Genomic DNA, 20484 nt, shown 5'->3' with positions numbered 1-20484 from the left:
TTGGTGAGACATAGTAAGCCAGAAACAAACAAAAACAACAATGGTATGGTCACTTGTAGAAAATACTTATAACAAAATAGGAACCTAGAGTGTAAATTTTAGAGCAGGCACATTAAGTCCAGAGTGGTGATTATTATATATATATATATATACATATAACCTGATATTTAGAGATAAGAACAAAGCCAAACAGGTTGGGGTTAAAGTAATTCAGAACATAGGGGTAAGGAAGACAGTGTCTATATTTTAGAACCACACATACTCTTTGAGACCAAAAGAAGAAAGGTTTATTTAATCTGGAACTGAAATTTTTGGTAGTGCATAATCTAATTCAACCTATTATAGCTCATTTGAACAACTGAAACACAGGAAGCACAGAATAAAAAAGAGGTCTTTTAATCCTGTATAGATTATTGTAATGCCTGGTAACATCCTAGAGTATATTAAGCAGATAATAAAAAAGTACTGCCAAAGTCCCCTGAGGTAGGGGAGAACAAATATGGAACTATTAAACCTTACCATCAGGGAATCCCCTGAAACTGTGTCAAACTCTAGGGACACCCAAATCAATAGGCCATGCGCTTGATCAGGAGGCTTACTCTTGTGAAGCTTATGTAGGTAGCGGAGAAGCTTAGACTACCTAAAGGCATGCCTAAGAGTTACTTCTGAAGGACCTCTGTTGTTGCTCAGATGTGGCCTGTCTCTCTAAGTCCAACTCTGCAAGTGAAATTATTGCCCTCCCGACTATGTGGGACATGACATCCAAGGGCGAAAGTCTCCCTGGTGAGGTGGGAGATGACTCCCAAGGATGAACCCAGACCTGGCACCATGAGATCAGCAATTACATCCTGACCAAAAGGGGGAAAAGAAGTGTAATTAATAAAGTATCAGTGGCAGAGAGAGTTCAAATAGAGTCGAGAGGCTACTCTGGAGGTTGTTCTTACACTAGCTTCAGGTAGACCTTGCTACCTATCATAACTTGCCAACCCCCAACCAGGACCATTCCAGTCAATCCTAAAGAACACCTAGGGCAATTTATAAGATTCCACAAGAGTTCCAGGCACTAGAGTAACTTGCCAGAATCCTACAACCTTCAGAGGGGTCCCTGGTCCAGATAAGTCCTGAAACATAGCCCAGTCTCTTCAGAACATCAGATAGTTCCATCTCCCTACCCCATATTAGTGACAGACCCTTCCAATATGAAAAACTTAGAATTGCCATAGCCCAAACAACCTCAGTGAGAGGTATGGAAAGACCAAAGGTGATGGTAGAATTATACACAGAAGATAGGACTTAACAAATGAATATGAATGCTGAATCATTAAACTGATAACTCTTTTAGTCTCCAGTATTTTAGAGCAGCTAAAAGTAAAAACCTAAAATTGTGAAATTGTAACCCATGTCAAAGTCTGAAATATGTTCTATAACTAATGGTGGTGCTGTGCTTGGAAATTCATACTTTTTGTATATATGTTATTCTTTGCAAAAAAAGAAGGCAGAAAAAGTCGATTGTGATGATAAAAAAGTATTTAAGCCCTCTAGCCTCCTATATTCTGGAGCAGCTAGAAGGAAAAATATGAAAGGATTGAATGGTAGCCCCTGACAAACTCTGGGATCTGTCCTGTAACTACTTGTTGAAGAGTGCTTTGAAAACTATTGCTTTTTTATTTCTTTGCTTTGTATATATGTTATACTATACAATAAAATGTGATGCAAATGTTCTAAAAAAAAAAGAATAAAGTCTCTATAAAAACCTTAAAAAAAAAAAAAGTAGCAAAAGGATAAATACTAGGGGAGTGAAGTTGGGAGTAGAATGTAAAATCTAACTTCAATGGTTTACTCAATATACTTCTTTATTGTCTGACTTTTTAAAAACAGACACAGACTATTAATAAAGTTTATTAAAATAAAAACAATAGAAAATGATGCTTATGAAGAATTTTGATGACTGGAGAATGCATTATTAAGCTAAATGTTGTATATAAAATGCCCCCATTTAATTTTCATATTAACCATAGGCAGTGGATGCTACTATTATGATCCCTATTTTATAGATGTGGGCTGCATCCAATCAGCAAATAAGATTTGTTTGACTCAACAATGTTTGCTGCCTTCCTAACTAATTGCCAATTTCTCACATAAAAATCCAGATTTCTGACTGCTATCAAAAACTAGAAGCTTTGATACACTAGACCAGCATTTCCTCACAAGCAGTGGCTGCCTCTTCTAGATGGCGCATGCTTTCTCCAGTTCACCCCAGTAGCCATCTAGCCCACTTCACTCATTCAATAGTGGGTCTCAATGCTAATGTAGCTACCTACTAACTGTGTATCCTTAAGGATGCTATCTTACCTCCTGGTGACTTGTTGTTTCACATGAAAAATGGAGATAATAATGGTATATATCTCATAAGGCACTGTGAAGGTTAAGCAGGATAATACAAATAATGCATATAACAACCAGAAAAGTATTGGCATAGAGCTGGGGCTCAATAAATGTTAGTTATCATTATTACCTTCTCTGCCTGACCTCTGTAAGCATCTGAGTTTACAATCTTTGCCTTCTTTTTATATAATGTTAAGTGAAAATGTGATATAATATGATCCCAGAGCTTTGAAAATATAAGGAAAAATGAATGGGGCAAATACTAAAAATGTTAACAGTGGTTAAATCTGGGGAATGAATGGTATTATAAATGAATTTTTTTCTTCATTATTTCTATTAAAAACACTTATTACCTTAAAAACCAGGAGTGGGGGGAGGAGAGTTTTATTAAAAACACACAGAGACTAATACTTATAGGGTTCTTGTCATTATTACCTCTTTTAACTATTTCATTTAAAAGCCTTCAGAATAATATTAAAAGGCATTTCACTGTTCTTACAGAAAAAGTTCATATTTACTCTTTTCCTGCCAAGAACGCTGCAGTAGGTAGGATAGAAAAAAATAATTTTAAAACCTTAATTTTTTCAATCTAGTGAGCCGTGAATTTCCCTGCAGTAGAATATCTTAAAATAAAAGGCACTGTGCCCAAGTAAGCAAGGGGGTTAGAAAGATGAGATTTAGTCAAAAGGTTATGTTCAATTGAATTAAGTATTTACTCAGAACCTATCACACGATGTTTTAGGTTCTTGAGATAAATCAAGTGACAACAGAGGCAAAAATTCTGCCCTTGTGGAATTTACATCCTAGAGGAGGAAGACAGCCAATTAGTAATGAAATTAGATGGTGATAAGTGCTTTGGGAAAAACATAGACTATGGTAAGAAATCAAGTTGTAGTCGATATGGGCACATCATGTGTTGCAATTTTAATTACAATGTCAAGGCAGTCCTCAGGAGAAGGCAGTATGTGAGTGGTAGAAAAACAGCCACGTGGATGTCAAATGGAAAAGCTTTCCAGGTGTAAGGAACAACTAGTTCTAACATCTAAAGTACTAGATTTCAAGTATGTTCTCCAGAAATAAAAGTTCCACAAAATATAGCCGATTCCATGAACCATGTAATAACATGGATGGACCTAGAGAATATTATGCTGAGTGAATCCAGCCAAAAACTAAAGGACAAATACTGTATGGTCCCACTGATGTGAACGGACATTCGAGAATAAACTTGAAATATGTCATTGGTAACAGAGTTCAGCAGGAGTTAGAAACAGGGTAAGACAACGGGTAATTGAAGCTGAAGGGATACAGACTGTGCAACAGGACTAGATACAAAAACTCAAAAATGGACAGCACAATAATACCTCATTGTAAAGTAATCATGTTAAAATACTGAATGAAGCTGCATCTGAGCTATAGGGTTTTTTTTGTTTTTGTTTGCTTGTTGGTTTGTTTGTTGTTGTTGTTTTTTACTATTACTACTACTTTTATTTCTTTTCTTTATATTAACATTTTATATCTTTTTCTGTTGTGTTGCTAGTTCCTCTAAACCGATGCAAATGTACTAAGAAACAATGATCATGCATCTATGTGATGATGTTAAGAATTACTGAGTGCATATGTAGAATGGTATGATTTCTAAATGTTGTGTTAATTTCTTTTTTTTTTCTTTCCGTTAATAAAAAATAAAAATAATAAAAAATAAAAAAAAACATATAGCCGATTCCTTAGTATGATAACGTTTAATTTGTATACAAATTCTGATCCAACATCATTCTAAAAAGTGTAATTCCTTAAGATTTACTATCTAGAGGGGAAACATTGCATATATAGTGGGAAAACAGTAATAATAATAATAATAATAATAGCTACCATTGCGGAGTGTTTACTACCTGTTAAGTACTTTCCAGACATTACTTCATTTAATCTTCACAAATCTCCATGAGAAGGGTTATTATTGGCCCCATTTTAAAGACCAGAAAATTTAGGCTTGGAAATATAGACTAGGTAGGTCTGTGGGGCTCCAATGCTTGGATTTGTAACTATAACAAAACAATATACAGTCTGTGAAGGGAGAACAGAAAAATTTTAATAGTTGTCTGAAAATGTCATTAGGGCATGACAGTCTATAGATTTGAGATAGACAGAAACTACAGTGTATTATTTTTATTTAAAAGCAATAAAAGGAAGGGGGGAATGTAGTCAGAAGTTCAAATGAGGTGATACTAGACCCTTAGCAAAAAAGCTTTAACTTACTTTCTACTGACTTTTCTCAGCTAAATTTTATAATCAGAAAACACATTCAAGAGTAAAACTCTCTACTATAATGCAGTAGTTGAACTAAAATTTCATTTACAATGATGCTGAATGCGGAAAATGTTCTTAAAATTACAGACTATAATACCTGAAAACTCAAAGTCTGTTTTACTTAATCTCTCTACAGATAAAGAGAGCTTCCTTTACCTGGCATGGATAAGGAAAACAGAAGCAGTTCTGAGTTAAGTTTTAAGAGACGGGCAGAATAATTTCTAAGAAATTTAGACACTGAATTCTTGGCAGAACATCAGAATCACTAGACTAATCTGAAAACGCAACCTCTATATTTTTAATTTAGTCATGTAGAATACACTGCCAACTGGAATGAAACCTACACACCAAGCTAATTAATAAAGCAGCTCTCATAAAGAAGGCGAGAGCTCTTTCAGGAACTACATAGTTGTAAAACTTATAAGAAGGTTAGTTCATCTCCTTTTCCACAATTTGACACTGTTCCAGCACCACCTTAGGAGAAATAATGCCACCTACAAAATTTGGCTTCAAAACTTCTGACACTTATTTACTTAATAGGTCAGTTTCAATCCAATTTCATTCAGAATCATGCCCTTGTGTTGTATTTGGCTGCTAGCCAAAATGTATAACCTTTGCCCCCTGTACATAATCTCACTGAAAAGAAGAGAAACAAGAAGTAAAAACTAGCAAACTTTTACTCATACACCACATTTAAAAAAACACACGAAATGTACACTTACTTATCAAACACAAACAGCCTTCTTTAACTCAAAATCGTTTCTGGAAAATCTTCATCCTGTGAATCTTTTATTTCTTCTTCACTGAAAACAAGTATAATTAAAGGGCATGTAAACCTTTAAGATTAATACGAAAAAGAAACTGAAATCACCTGTTAGTCACAGGTGGCACTGTCCAATCTAGTGGTAATAGAGTCTATATCATCGTCACTACAGTAACACCCCTTTATAACTATTATATTGAGGGAAAGGATAACATGGCACCTTTTTTTTTTTTTTTTTTAAACATTTTCTTGTTTTATTATATTTTGTTTGTTTGTTTGTTTGTTTTTTACATGGGCTAGGGCCGGGAATCGAACCGGGGTCCTCCGGCATGGCAGGCAAGCACTCTTGCCCGCTGAGCCACCGCGGCCCGCCCAACATGGCACCTTTTATAGTTTGACAAGGTTACATATTTATCAATAGCTTTATTAATCAATTATGTCTTAAGAAAACAGAATTTGCCCCACAGCATATACAAGTGGATAATAGTTCATGTTTAAAAGAAAGAGAAATAGATTCTTGAATTAGAAATACTCTGATAAAGAATTTACAAATTACCATTAACTTAGTCTTATCTACTTTTTCAACCTGTACACCCTCTCACATCCCAAGAATGTGATTGTTGGTCTCTATTCCAAAAACAAACACTACATTTCTTTTTTCCGAGCCTTTGCTTAAGTGATTAAAGGTTTAGAATGTTTTTCTACTTCCACCTACTTGATGAGTTCTATCAATCCTTTAAAAATCAGCTTAAAACCCATCACTTTTGGGCGGGTTGTGGTGGCTCAGCAAGCAGAGTTCTCCCCTGCCACGCTGGAGACCTGGGTTTGATTCCCAGTACCTACCCATACAAAAAAAAAAAAAAACACCACTTTTAAGCTGTCTTAGATCTTCCCAATCAATATGACTTTTCCCTTCCTTCTTACTTTCCCATCACTTATTTCTCTTCTTACCTGTCTATGCCTTAAAATAATGTTATGTATGTCTCCCCCAAGCCTCTAAAAACAAAAACTGTCTTATTCATCTTTAACATGCCCCTAAATATGTCTACCACAATACTTTGCATGTTGCAGGTACACAATAATGGTTGTTAAATAGAACTGGATGGAACGTAAGAACCTTTGGTCTTATATCCTGGAAAGGAATTCATTTAAACTTCAGCTCACATTACTAAACCAGATTCACAAATACTCAATTTTGTATTTGTAGCCTAGATCTTTCTTCGCAGGTCAAGCCACATATCCAATGGCCTACATGTTTCCTTACTGGGATATCCCACAATCACCTCAATTTCAACTTGTTTAAATCAAGTTCAGCACGTACCCTCTCTCAGCATCTATTCCTGCTCTTCTGGTAGTATCTCCATGTATAATCCTATGCAAGTCACTAAACTTTTAAATAATTGTTGGGCCCATTTATTCATCTGTCAAATTAGGAGCTTAGCAATGGATTAAATAAGATGAAATACACAAGGGACATTTTTTTAAAACTAAGGTATAAGGTAAAAGAGCTGCCCAAGAGCTTCAGGGAAAAGCTCTATGATTCAGAAATTACTAGCCCACTGTCTTCTCCAAGAAATTGACTTTGCAACAAAGATTTTTTAAATGGAGGATGGAAGTAGATTTTAGCCTTAATAACCATTAATTGAGGCCTACAAATAAATAGCATTGGTAGGTTGCAAATGCAAGATGTAGGGGGAGTCTGATGTTACTCCAAGACTTTTTTTTAAATAAAGGCAAATGTCTTGCCTTCCTATATGAAACAGGGATAATGTATATGATTATTTCAGAAAGGTTTTAATGCTTTTCCATTAAAAATGTATCTTGAGAAGGTGATGGTGGGGTTATACAGAGAAGGTAGGGTTTAACATATGAGTATGATTGCTGAATCATTATATTGGTATTTCTTTCAATCTCCAGTATCCTAGAGCAGCTAGAAGTAAAAATCTAAAATTGTGGAATTGTAACCCACACCAAACTCTGAAATCTGTTCTACAAGTAATTGTTGCACTGTGCGTTGAAACTTATTGTTTTGTGTATATGTTAGTTTTCACTAAAAAGAAAAAGTCGATTGTGATGATAAATGCACAGCTATATGATGAAAAGTAATCATGCACTGCATTAAAGAATTTAAATATATATATATATAAATCCTGAGATACAAGGCAAAGAAAGTTCCCACACACAAAACAGGTGTCTTTCAACAAACTCTGTATATATTAAACTGTTGATCTGTAACATAAATACACTTTATAAAGTAACTAGCTGATAAGTTCTTTAGAATAGCTGCAAAAAGGAAAGTTAAAAATGCTTGTCCTATGTTTTAGAACTACAAGCACCCAATGTGTCAATTTCTCCTCAGTTAAAAAAAAAAGTGTCTATGTAATGGATATGTACTCTCCTGGGACAGTGATTATTAGGTTCCATAAGATCATTATTCGATGGGCATGATCACTTAGGATCTGTGCATTTTCTTTTAGGTAAATTATAATTCAATTATTTTTAAAATGGGAGTGGTTGTTAATACTATAGCAGAAGTTACTCTGCAGATTAGAAAAGCTTGCTTAGAGAAAATAAATCCCTTCCATCATGGGTACAGAACTCCCCCACAAGTTAGACCTACTTTCCTGGACAGACGGCAGCGCGGAAGGGAGACGGAGGAGGGAGGAAGCTATGAATCTCCCCCAAATCGGGGCAAGTGTTGGTGCAAGGCAGCTACCAACAAGGCTCTAGGCGCAGACCCGTTGTGTTTACACCACCTGTGCAATTCTCCAAGGCTCCGTTTCTCATCTGTAAAATGAAGACCATAGTACCTACCCCTTATAATTGTGAGAATTGCGATGTTTGTAAAAAGCACGTATCCTAGCAGTAAGAAAACATTAGTTATTCCTATTATAAAAGATAAATAGGCTACTTTTCTCTCACCCCCATTGCCTAAAAAGCAGGAGCGAACCTTCCTCGTACTTAGTATCAATAACTAATCCCAAACCTGCCTGACCCTTCCTGCATCACACGATTTCCCAGGTCCAAATGTCTCTTGTCTACTCGGATAAAATCGGCTGCTGTACGCAAACTCCCGTGGAGGAAGAAAGCTCTGTGACAGGTGGCAGTACGCCGCCAGTGCGAGCCCAGCCTCGCCTCACGCCACGCGCCCTCCAACTCCCTCCCGCGAGGTAGCATCACGTGACTGCGGCCTCGCCGCTCGCGTGACGTCACGTGACTGCGGCCCCGCCCCGAGCACAGCCGCGGACTCCCCCCTGCCACAGCTGGTGCTGCGTCACGTGACCTCTGGCCCACTGCTAAGGAGGCAGAAATGGCTGCCACGCTTCAGCGTATCGAGCGGCTGTCTGGTCGTGTAGTGCGCGTGCTGGGCTGTAACCCGGGTCCTATGACCCTGCAGGGCACCAACACCTACCTGGTGGGGACCGGGCCCAGGTAAACGTCCCACCCCCACCCCCCCAACACACACACCCGTCCGCGGAGCTCGGCGGGGCTGGGACTGGGGCTGCGCTGACTGCGCGCCCCAAGAGGAGAGTGTGCGCGGCCCCGGGCGAGCGCGGCGTCCTGGCCCAGGTGGGGAGCAGCCCTACTCAGGGCCCCAAGCAGACGTCCCGGCTCCGGAGATCCCCTAAATCACTACTTCCGAGTAGTAACCCCACTAACTTGCAAATGGCTAATGAGAAGGAAATAATGGGGAAAATCTTCACTTCCTGCCTTTAAATCCAGCTTACTTTGCTTGATTTTTAAATGCCCGGGTGAGCATGTTTAAGCTGTTGGGAAGTCGGGATCATCTGGAATTACTGAGTCTAAGAAAGTGTTTACTTTGCTCTCCTTGGTCTCTGGCCCGGAGTATAACTTTACTTAACAAAAGCAGTTAATTGGGCTAAGGCCTTTTTCTTATCTCGGGCAGCAGAGGGCAGGATTTTCTTGCTTCCAAATTGCAGGACTTTGTAAACCCGAAAGGGGGGTCCCTTAGTACGTGGGAAGGAGGAGCTGACCTTGACTGACTGTGTTTTTTGTTACTATTGTGTGGCGTTTTTAAGATGTATTGCGCATAGAGTAACCTAGCTGTATTTCTGTGAAAATACTTTTCTTCTTGTTCGGCTGAATTCTGTTTTAGTGGAATTATGCAGAAATGGGGAGGTGCGGGTTTTTCTGCATAATAAGACTTTGTAGGCATTCAGCAACTTTTGTATACTTAGTCTTTACCATACTAGATACCCTAAATAAAATTAAAATGATATAGTTCCTCCTAAGCATAGAAGGTGATTGTGCAGTCAAGACTTGTTACAACTAATAATATATAGTTTACTAAATATAGTTCATTGATTTTTTCATTTAAAGTGTCTACCATATTTGTCTTTTTCTTGTAAGTCAGAATTTTAGAAGCAACAGAATTGGAGGAATTGCAAGGACTGCAGGTCAGGCAGGCAAAATGTTAAGTCCATATAATCAAGGCAAGATAAGGAAGGTACAAGAGCTTTAAGATGGCTCCCAAATCTAGGAGGATAGAGAATTAAGCAGAAAAAAATACCGAGCTCTAGGGCAGAGTCTCTCTTGGCTGGGCCCCCTTTCCCTAATAAGTCTACAGACATTCTCTTTTCAGTGTGTCATCTTAAACTAATTCTAAAACCAGCACCTGAGATGAAAATTGCACTTAGTCATATTACCCTAGTAAATGTTTTAGGAGAGCACCATGTTGAAGATCATTATACTGTCTCTCTTAGAAAGTTCAACACCACCCGCTTTTCTTCACATGTTGAAACAGATTGCTGGTTCTGTTTGAAAACCAGATGAAGACGTTGGCTTGCGTTAAGGGGCTATGTTGTGTGAAACATACTTACTATATCTTTAAACACTAGAATCACACTCAGCATAATAAAGTGCTTGTGCTAAAAGAAATAAAGGACCTGAAACTCACTGAGGAAAAAGATTCATGGTCTACCACTTTAAACTTGTGGAACATGAGCTCATTGAGTAGAATGGCCAATGGAATTACACTATTTAACTTATTTCTACTTCTCTGCATGCTGTCTTCTTCCTTTCTTCCCTTATAAGCTGTGTAGTTAGTTGAGTAGCATAAATTGCTGTGCAGATAATGCCACTCTCCTATATAAAGGGAAAAAAGTCTGGTGGCTAGAAATGAATATTAATTGGCTTCAAGTCTGAGGTTCTGACATTGGTGTCCACCTGTTCCACTTTAGAAAACAGTTCTGAATTCATAGATGGTTTCCATATTACTAAGCCCAGTGGCATTTTTCCATTCCTATCTTATTTGAACTTCAGCGTCATTTGACTCTGTTCACCCATTCCCTCTTTGATTGCTGACAGCACAATCTCCAGGTATCTACAGTTGAGCTTAAGATTTGGGCAGCCAACAGTTTATTTAAATCTTTACTTGGATGACTTGCAAGCACTGGAAACTCTGTTTCCAAAACTGAACTCATGGGCTTTCCCACTAAACCTGGGCCTCCTCCAGTTGTCCATCCACACATTTGAACATGGCGAACACCTAGGTATACCCTCCCTGACATTTATTTTCTTCCTACCACACATAGAAGTTATTACAAAGTTCTCGCCATTCCTTCTGCTATTGCCCAGTCTTTAGTAGTAGCCTCCTAACTAACTTCTGTGTATCCTTTTTACCCCTCTTCAAAGCATTCTACCCACCCCATATATTAAGAGTAATGTTTTAAAAATGAAAATTGGAGGACCTTACATGTTCTGACTTCCACTTGCCTCATCAGCCCCATCTTAAGCCTCTCGCTGCCTTGCTTTCAGCACTCCAACTATACTAGCCTTCTTATGCCTCAGGTGACTTGTGTCTCTGCTGACTCAACATTTTCATTCCCGCTCTTTCCTCTGTCTCCCACTTGTCCTTTCCCTCTTTACCCAGCTAACTTCCCTCATCTTTTAGAGTTCAGTTCAAATATTTCCTGATCCCTCGGACTACAGTAAGCCAATGTAATATACAGTCTTATGACTCTATACTTCTTCATGGCCCTTGTCTTAATTGTAATAAAATGAATTTTTACTTAAGTGGAGGCTTAATGTCTTCCCTACCCCTACCACAGTATAAATCCAGTGGAAGCTTGTCCATTGCTGTATCCCCAGCACGGAGCACAGAACCTTTTACATATAAGGGGTAGTAAAGTAAATATTTGTTGAACAAATGAGCATTCTCCTCTTAGTTTTCAGTATTAAGATTCTAGGGCCGCAGTTTGGGCTGGTCTTCCTGCCTCATTTTGCTCAGCCCATGGAAATCTAACAATTTCCCTAAAACTCTACTAGACCTACCCTAATACCTAGTATATAGGTACCGGATAAGCTTTCTGTCAAAATTGTATGTACCAGTTGCACAGGTGGTTCAGTAGTAGAATACTCCCACCCAGGAGACCTGGGTCCAATTCCAGGACCATGTACCAAAAAAAAAAAAAAAAAATTGTATGTATCTTGAGGACAGGTAGTTTACAGCACTATAATAGGAAGACATAGTCTGGTGGAGTAAAGAGGTAGGATTCTGGACTCTACCTAAGTTAAAATTCTAGTTCTACCGTTTACCTAGCGATTTGACTTTGAACAAGACAGTTATCTCTCTTAGATTCAGATTCTTTATCTGTACAATGAAGGTCGTAATAGTTGCTACTTTATTGGAATATAATGAAGATTCATTTCATTTAAAAATATATAAATATATTGAAAGCACTTAACACAATCTAGCATGTGGAAGGCAAACAATAATATTAGCTATTATTTTTATCACTTCTGCTTTCTTCATAGCATCTAGACAGCATCAGGCACATGGTTGGTTACCAATAAGTACCTTGTGATAGTGTAAGAGTCACAGAGCAAACTGGTAGAGATGGTCCAGGTAATAGCTATCTTAATATTGATATAAAGTACCTATAAAGAGGAAGTTGATTCCACTAACCTATCAGCTGAATAAATTTTTCTTCCTTGTATGTAGCAAATTATTACTGCACGTCTGCTGTGTGCCAGGCACTTGGCTCTAGTGAATAAATAAGTGCTAGATCTATACAGATTTATTTGAACGCTTCCCTTTCCCCTTTATGAGCATAATTTGAATATGCAAATGACTTCCTGAGGTAGGGCTATTGTCTGTTGCCATGAAAAACAAAGCCCTCCAGCTCACATGGAGGTGGTCCTCCTACCTTCTGATCATGTGCAGTAACCAACCACGGATGGTATGGATAAGAGAGCTGTTTGTTAAGGAGGAAATTGAGAAAATATTGTCCTTATTTACAGCTCAAGTTTTATTTGTGCCACATAAAGAATGGTTCTAGGTGCTTGCCTCATCAGTCTTCCTCCACCAGAAGCAGTGTGTGTGTCTTGAATGAAAAAGTCACTGACCTTGTTTCTGAATATCTCCGGGCTTCCCAGCACTGCCCTGTGTGACCTGGAGCTTTTCAGAAGATTAGTTTCCTCTTCAGTAAAATAAAGTAATGTTAAGTAATAAAATAATCATATCTCCTTAGAGATGCTCTGAGGCCCAAAAGGCATAATAAATATGTAAGCTCTAAATATTGGTTTAAATTGTTACATAAATACAAGCTATTACCATGTGACTTTTGTTTCCCCTCAATACTTCGTACAAACTTCTTTTTTTAGGTTTTATAGCATCAAGACATCCCATCTCTGTCCTGAAAAGATTGTGTTTATTACAGGATTTGTTAAAGTCCTGTGTTTTTCACGATAAAAGTCCTTACTTTGCCAAACCCAGTTTTGCTGGACCAAGGCACAGCCTTTGGAGGAACTTTTGGGAAGTCCATGAACTGTGTTTCTGGTACCAAGGCCTACATCACTGACACTCATCGCCAAGCTGGCAGCACAGGCATTCTACAAGACCTGCTTTCTTTGCTACTAGATTTTATCAAATCTGTATATTGACCCTGTTAATTTTCCAGTTATGACTTTTGATATGATTTGTCTTTAAATTAAAATAATCACATTTATTTAAATTCAATTTTATATTACACTGCATTTCAAAACAGTTTCTTGGGAGGAGGGGGAGGCAAGTATTAAAAAAGATTCCTTGTGATGCTGTGCTTTGAAATTTATGGTTTTTTTGTATACATGTTATTTTTCACAAAAAAAAGAAGGAAAAAAGTCAGTTGTGATGATAAAAAAGTATTTGAGCCCTCTAGCCTCCTATATTCTGGAGCAGCTAGAAGGAAAAATATGAGAGGATCATTTGGTAGCCTATGACAAACTCTGGGATCTGTCCTGTAACCACTTTTTGAAAGTGCTTTGAAAGCTATTGCTTTTTATTTCTTTGCTTTGTGTATATGTTATACTATACAATTTTAAAAGTTTAAAAAAAAAAAGGTTCTTTGGTTATTTGAAAAGAAATTGCAAAATCTTAGGTTGAAATATGAAAGGATTCTTTTCAAGGGCCAAAAGGCCTCCCAAAATAACCTGAGTAACACTAATTAAAGAGCAGCAGGAATTTGCAATTAAACACCAAAAAAGCCCAAATGCATGATGGCAGCCAAAAATCTAAGACAGTGAGAATATCATAGTGTTATAATTTTGTATATTTTTAACTTAGTGAGTGACTAAATGCACAGTGCTAAGTATAGCACATATATTATAGATATGGAGATGAATCCATAAATGCCATGCTTGCTCAACTCTGCATCTTATAAAACATACAGGATGTTATCTTATATATAACAGTTCTCATATTAAATTTGAACTAAATTCATTCAGCAAATATTTACTGAGTACCTATTGTGTACCAGGACTCTTCTAGATACTATAACAAAATTAATAGTTAATTCACAATGTGTCAGACCTGATTTTATCCACTCCTCTCTCCCTTTTACTTCTGAAATAGATCAACTACTATACTGGACTTAGGATGTAAAGGTCAGTGTTTTGCTCCACTTTTCGCATTGTTTGTTTTTATTGGCTGCCTGTCTCAGGAAATAGGGTTAGGGAAATCACCCAGTATAAACTAACCATGCAGTTTCTTGCTACCTGTTTGTCCTATTTTAATGCTCTGCAGAATGCTTTCTGTTGTCCCTTACTTTTATTATTTGATATTTTGGGAGTGGGGGGGGGTGCGTCATACGCAGCTTCCCCTTCTTAGCCACCATGAGAATATTAGCTGGAATTTTTGTCTTCCTTACTGTAAGAAATAAGGGTGTGGCACATTGTAGGTAATCTGTGAACAGTTATTGATGGAAGAATGAATGAATAAGTGTCTCAGACTTTATATCAAGACTAATATCTCAGCTGTCCTGAAATACAAAGGTGCTGCTGTGAAAGAACACAAATTAAGACTTTGGCAAATTGGTTCTTCAGGAGGAAAACATCTTCCTGATTTTTTTTGATCAAAGAGAACTTCATAGAGAAAGGCCATCTTGTAAAATAATGAAGAATGGTAAACAAAGTGTAAGGAAGGTACAGTACCAAAAACATGAAAATAAATAGGGTTGTCTGGGTGAAGAAATAATGCAGCTCAAACATTTCTCCCATGCTTCCCTACAACCATGATTTTCATATGGAAGGGAGCCTGATAAATTATGAATCTAGCACAAAAAAACTAGACTTCTTGGAGACTTCTGGAGAAGATGGCGGCTTAGTAAGACGCGCGGATCTTAGTTCCTCCTCCAGAACAGCTACTAGGGGAGTAGAAACGATACAGAACAGCTCCCGGAGCCACGACAGAGATCAAAAAGACAGCGTACCCCATCCTGGAATGGCTGACTGGCTGGGAGAACCCGCTCCGGTGAGATCGCCGAGGGGCGCAGGCTTCCCCAGGCTGGGGCGGCAAGCGGCCGGAGTCCCTCCCTTCCTCCTTCCCGGGCCAGCTGGGACAATTGGACAGGCGGTCCCCTCAAGCCGCGTCAGCTGGCGCCCCCCCCCCCACGCGTGGCCCCCCGGACCAACTGGGAGAATTGGATCGGAGATCCCAAGGCCACGGAGAACAGTGACCGGGGTCCCTTCCAAACACGTGACTTCCCGGTCTGGCTGGGAACGGTGCACTCTCCCGGGCCGCAGCAGCTGGCACCCTCCCGCCACGCTTAGTGCCCCGGGCCGACCAGGAGATTCGGACGGGCGCTCTCCCGGGCTGCGGCAGCCGGCGACCCTCCCCGCGTTCGGATCCCCGGGCCAGCTGGCACTCTTCCAAGCCGCTTCGGCTGACGAACCTCCCCCAGGGCGAGAGTTTTCCAAAGTTAAAGGACCCACAGCACCTTTTACTGGTGGGACCCGCAGACAAACGTGTGCCACAAGCGCCACCTACTGGGCAGGATAAGAAAAACAGAACCCAGAGATTTCACAGAAAAATCTTTCAACCTGTTGGGTCCAACACCCAGGGAAATCTGACTAAATGCCCAGACGCCAGCAGAAGATAACAGATCACGCTCAGAAAATTGAAAATATGGCCCAGTCAAAAGAACAAACCAGTAGCTCAAATGAGATACAGGAGCTGAGACAACTAATGCTGAATATATGAACAGAAATGGAAAACCTTTTCAAAAATGAAATCGATAAATTGAGGGAGGACATGAAGAAGACATGGGCTGAACAAAAAGAAGAAATAGAAAAACTGAAAAAACAAATCACAGAACTTATGGAAGTGAAGGATAAAGTAGAAAAGATAGAAAAAACAATGGATACATACAATGATAGATTTAAAGAGACAGAAGATAGAATTAGTGATTTGGAGGATGGAACATCTGAATTCCAAAAAGAAACAGAAACTATAGGGAAAAGAATGGAAAAATTTGAACAGGGGATCAGGGAAGTGAAGGACAATTTGAACCACACAAATATACGTGTTGTGGGTGTCCCAGAAGGAGAAGAGAAGGGAAAAGGAGGAGAAAAACTAATGGAAGAAATTATCACTGAAAATTTCCCAACTCTTATGAAAGACCTAAAATTACAGATCCAAGAAGTGCAGTGCACCCCAAAGAGAATAGACCCAAATAGGCGTTCTCCAATACACTTACTAGTTAGAGTGTCAGAGGTCAAAGAGAAAGAGAGGATCTTGAAAGCAGCAAGAGAAAAACAACCCATCACATACAAGGGAAACCCAATAAGACTATGTGTAGATTTCTCAGCAGAAACCATGGAAGCTAGAAGACAGTGGGATGATATATTTAAATTACTAAAAGAGAAAAACTGCCTACCAAGACTCCTATATCCAGCAAAATTGTCCTTCAAAAATGAGGGAGAAATTAAAACATTCTCAGACAAAAAGTCACTGAGAGAATTTGTGACCAAGAGACCAGCTCTGCAAGAAATACTAAAGGGAGCACTAGAGTCAGATGCAAAAAGACAGAAGAGAGAGGTATGGAGAAGAGTGTAGAAAGAAGGAAAATCAGATATGATATATATAATACAAAAGGCAAAATGGTAGAGGAAAATATTATCCAAACAGTAATAACACTAAATCTTAATGGATTGAATTCCCCAATCAAAAGACATAGACTGGCAGAATGGATTAAAAAACAGGATCCTTCTATATGCTGTCTACAGGAAACACATCTTAGACCCAAAGATAAACATAGGTTGAAAGTGAAAGGTTGGGAAAAGATATTTCATGCAAATAACAACCAGAAAAGAGCAGGAGTAGCTATACTAATATCCAACAAATTAGACTTCAAATGTAAAACAGTTAAAAGAGACAAAGAAGGACACTATATACTATTAAAAGGAACAATTAAGCAAGAAGACATAACAATCATAAATATTTACGCACCGAACCAGAATGCCCCAAAATACGTGAGGAATACACTGCAAACACTGAAAAGGGAAATAGACCCATATACCATAATAGTTGGAGACTTCAATTCCCCACTCTCATCAATGGACAGAACATCTAGACAGAGGATCAATAAAGAAATAGAGAATCTGAATATTACTATAAATGAGCTAGACTTAACAGACATTTATAGGACATTACATCCCACAACAGCAGGATACACCTTTTTCTCAAGTGCTCATGGATCATTCTCAAAGATAGACCATATGCTGGGTCACAAAGCAAGTCTTAACAAATTTAAAAAGATTGAAATCATACACAACACTTTCTCAGATCATAAAGGAATGAAGTTGGAAATCAATAGTAGGCGGAGTGCCAGAAAATTCACAAATACGTGGAGGCTCAACAACACACTCTTAAACAACGAGTGGGTCAAAGAAGAAATTGCAAGAGAAATTAGTAAATACCTCGAGGTGAATGAAAATGAAGACACAACATATCAAAACTTATGGGACGCAGCAAAGACAGTGCTAAGAGGGAAATTTATTGCCCTAAATGCCTATATCAGAAAAGAAGAAATGGCAAATATGCAGGAATTAACTGTCCACTTGGAAGAACTGGAGAAAGAACAGCAAATGAATCCCAAAGCAAGCAAAAGGAAAGATATAACAAAGATTAGAGCAGAAATAAATGAAATTGAAAACATGAAAACAATAGAGAAAATCAGTAAGACCAGAAGTTGGTTCTATGAGAAAATCAATAAGATTGATGGGCCCTTATCAAGATTGACAAAAAGAAGAAGAGAGAGGATGCAAATAAATAAGATCAGAAATGGAAGAGGAGACATAACTACTGACCTCACAGAAGTAAAGGAGGTAATAACAGAATACTATGAACAACTTTACGCTAATAAATACAACAATTTAGATGAAATGGACAGGTTCCTGGAAAGACATGAACAACCAACTTTGACTCAAGACGAAATAGATGACCTCAACAAACCAATCCCAAGTAAAGAAATTGAATTAGTCATTCAAAAGCTTCCTAAAAAGAAAAGTCCAGGACCAGACGGCTTCACACGTGAATTGTATCAAACATTCCAGAAGGAATTAGTACCAACTCTCCTCAAACTCTTCAAAAAAATCGAAGCAGAGGGAGAACTACCTAATTCATTCTATGAAGCCAACATCACCCTCATACCAAAACCAGGCAAAGATATTACAAAAAAAGAAAACTACAGACCAATTTCTCTAATGAACATAGATGCAAAAATCCTCAATAAAATTGTAGCAAATCGTGTCCAACAACACATTAAAAGAATTATACATCATGACCAAGTAGGATTCATCCCAGGTATGCAAGGATGGTTCAACATAAGAAAATCAATTAATGTAATACACCATGTCAACAAATCAAAGCAGAAAAATCACATGATCATCTCAGTTGATGCAGAGAAGGCATTTGACAAGATTCAACATCCTTTCCTGTTGAAAACACTTCAAAAGATAGGAATACAAGGGAACTTCCTTAAAATGATAGAGGGAATATATGAAAACCCACAGCTAATATCATCCTCAATGGGGAAAAATTGAAAACTTTCCCCCTAAGATCAGGAGCAAGACAAGGATGTCCATTATCACCGCTATTATTCAACATCGTGTTGGAGGTTCCTGCCAGAGCAATTAGACAAGAAAAAGAAATACAAGGCATCAAAATTGGAAAGGAAGAAGTAAAACTATCACTGTTTGCAGACGATATGATACTATACGTCGAAAACCCGGAAAAATCCACAACAAAACTACTAGAGCTAATAAATGAGTACAACCAAGTAGCAGGTTACAAGATCAACATTCAAAAATCTGTAGCATTTCTATACACTAGTAATGAACAAGCTGAGGGGGAAATCAAGAAACGAATCCCATTTACAATTGCAACTAAAAGAATAAAATACCTAGGAATAAATTTAACTTAAGAGACAAAAAACCTATATAAAGAAAACTACAAAAAACTGCTAAAAGAAATCACAGAAGACCTAAATAGATGGAAGGGCATACCGTGTTCATGGATTGGAAGACTAAATATAGTTAAGATGTCAATCCTACCTAAATTGATCTACAGATTCAATGCAATACCAATCAAAATCCCAGCAACTTATTTTTCAGAAATAGAAAAACCAATAAGCAAATTTACCTGGAAGGGCAGGGTGCCCCGAATTGCTAAAAACATCTTGAGGAAAAAAAACGAAACTGGAGGTCTCGCGCTGCCTGACTTTAAGGCATATTATGAAACCACAGTGGTCAAAACAGCATGGTATTGGCATAAAGATAGATATATCGACCAATGGAATCGAATAGAGTGCTCAAATATAGATCCCCTCATCTGTGGACATTTGATCTTTGATAAGGCAGTCAAGCCAACTCACCTGGGACAGAACAGTCTCTTCAATAAATGGTGCCTAGAGAACTGGATATCCATATGCAAAAGAATGAAAGAAGACCCGTATCTCACACCCTATACAAAAGTTAACTCAAAATGGATCAAAGATCGAAACATTAGGTCTAAGACCATAAAACAGTTAGAGGAAAATGTAGGGAGATATCTTATGAAACTTACAATTGGAGGCGGTTTTATGGACCTTAAACCTAAAGCAAGAGCACTGAAGAAGGAAATAAATAAATGGGAGCTCCTCAAAATTAAACACTTGTGCATCAAAGAACTTCATCAAGAAAGTAGAAAGACAGCCTACACAATGGGAGACAATATTTGGAAACAACATATCAGATAAAGGTCTAGTATCCAGAATTTATAAAGAGATTGTCCAACTCAACAACAAAAAGACAGCCAACCCAATTACAAAATGGGAAAAAGACTTGAACAGACACCTATCAGAAGAGGAAATACAAATGGCCAAAAGGCACATGAAGAGATGCTCAGTGTCCCTGGCCATTAGAGAAATGCAAATCAAAACCACAATGATATCTCACACCCACCAGAATGGCCATTATCAACAAAACAGAAAATGACAAGTGCTGGAGAGGATGCAGAGAAAGAGGCACACTTATCCACTGTTGGTGGGAATGTCAAAGGGTGCAACCACTGTGGAAGGCAGTTTGGCGGTTCCTCAAAAAGCTGAATATAGAATTGCCATACAACCCAGCAATACCATTGCTGGGTATCTACTCAAAGGACTTAAGGGCAAAGACACAAACGGACATTTGCACACCAATGTTTATAGCGGCGTTATTTACAATAGCAAAGAGATGGAAACAGCCAAAATGTCCATCAACAGACGAGTGGCTAA

The 20484-nt window shown here is 38.3% G+C and overlaps 2 protein-coding genes across 10 annotated transcripts in view; one reads left to right on the top strand and one right to left on the bottom strand.

The window, feature by feature from the left end:
• The window catches only part of XKR9 (XK related 9), a 512237-nt gene extending 503621 nt beyond the window's left edge, over positions 1 to 8616 (bottom strand). For 7 of the 8 annotated variants that reach the window (XR_013178248.1, XR_013178251.1, XR_013178249.1 and 4 more), the window contains exons 1-2: positions 8443 to 8616; positions 5412 to 5492 (exon numbers count right to left, since the gene is read on the bottom strand). The gene's annotated coding sequence lies outside the window, so the exon portion shown is untranslated. Of the gene's footprint in view, positions 1 to 5411; positions 5493 to 8438 lie in introns of all 8 variants that reach the window. The other variant, XM_077166977.1, reaches the window with a different exon arrangement.
• An 85-nt stretch (positions 8617 to 8701) lies between these two features.
• Positions 8702 to 20484, top strand: part of LACTB2 (lactamase beta 2) — a 57545-nt gene continuing 45762 nt past the window's right edge. The window contains exon 1 of one of the 2 annotated variants that reach the window (XM_077166974.1): positions 8702 to 8884. In XM_077166974.1, coding sequence (XP_077023089.1) covers positions 8763 to 8884 — 122 coding nt within the window. In that variant the 5' untranslated portion in view covers positions 8702 to 8762. The remainder of the gene's footprint in view (positions 8885 to 20484) is intronic. The other variant, XM_077166973.1, reaches the window with a different exon arrangement.

Source organism: Tamandua tetradactyla, chromosome 6 (genome assembly GCF_023851605.1).
Source record: "Tamandua tetradactyla isolate mTamTet1 chromosome 6, mTamTet1.pri, whole genome shotgun sequence".
In the NCBI taxonomy this organism is placed as follows: Eukaryota; Metazoa; Chordata; class Mammalia; order Pilosa; family Myrmecophagidae; genus Tamandua; species Tamandua tetradactyla.
This window is presented reverse-complemented; position numbering and strand designations above follow the sequence as displayed.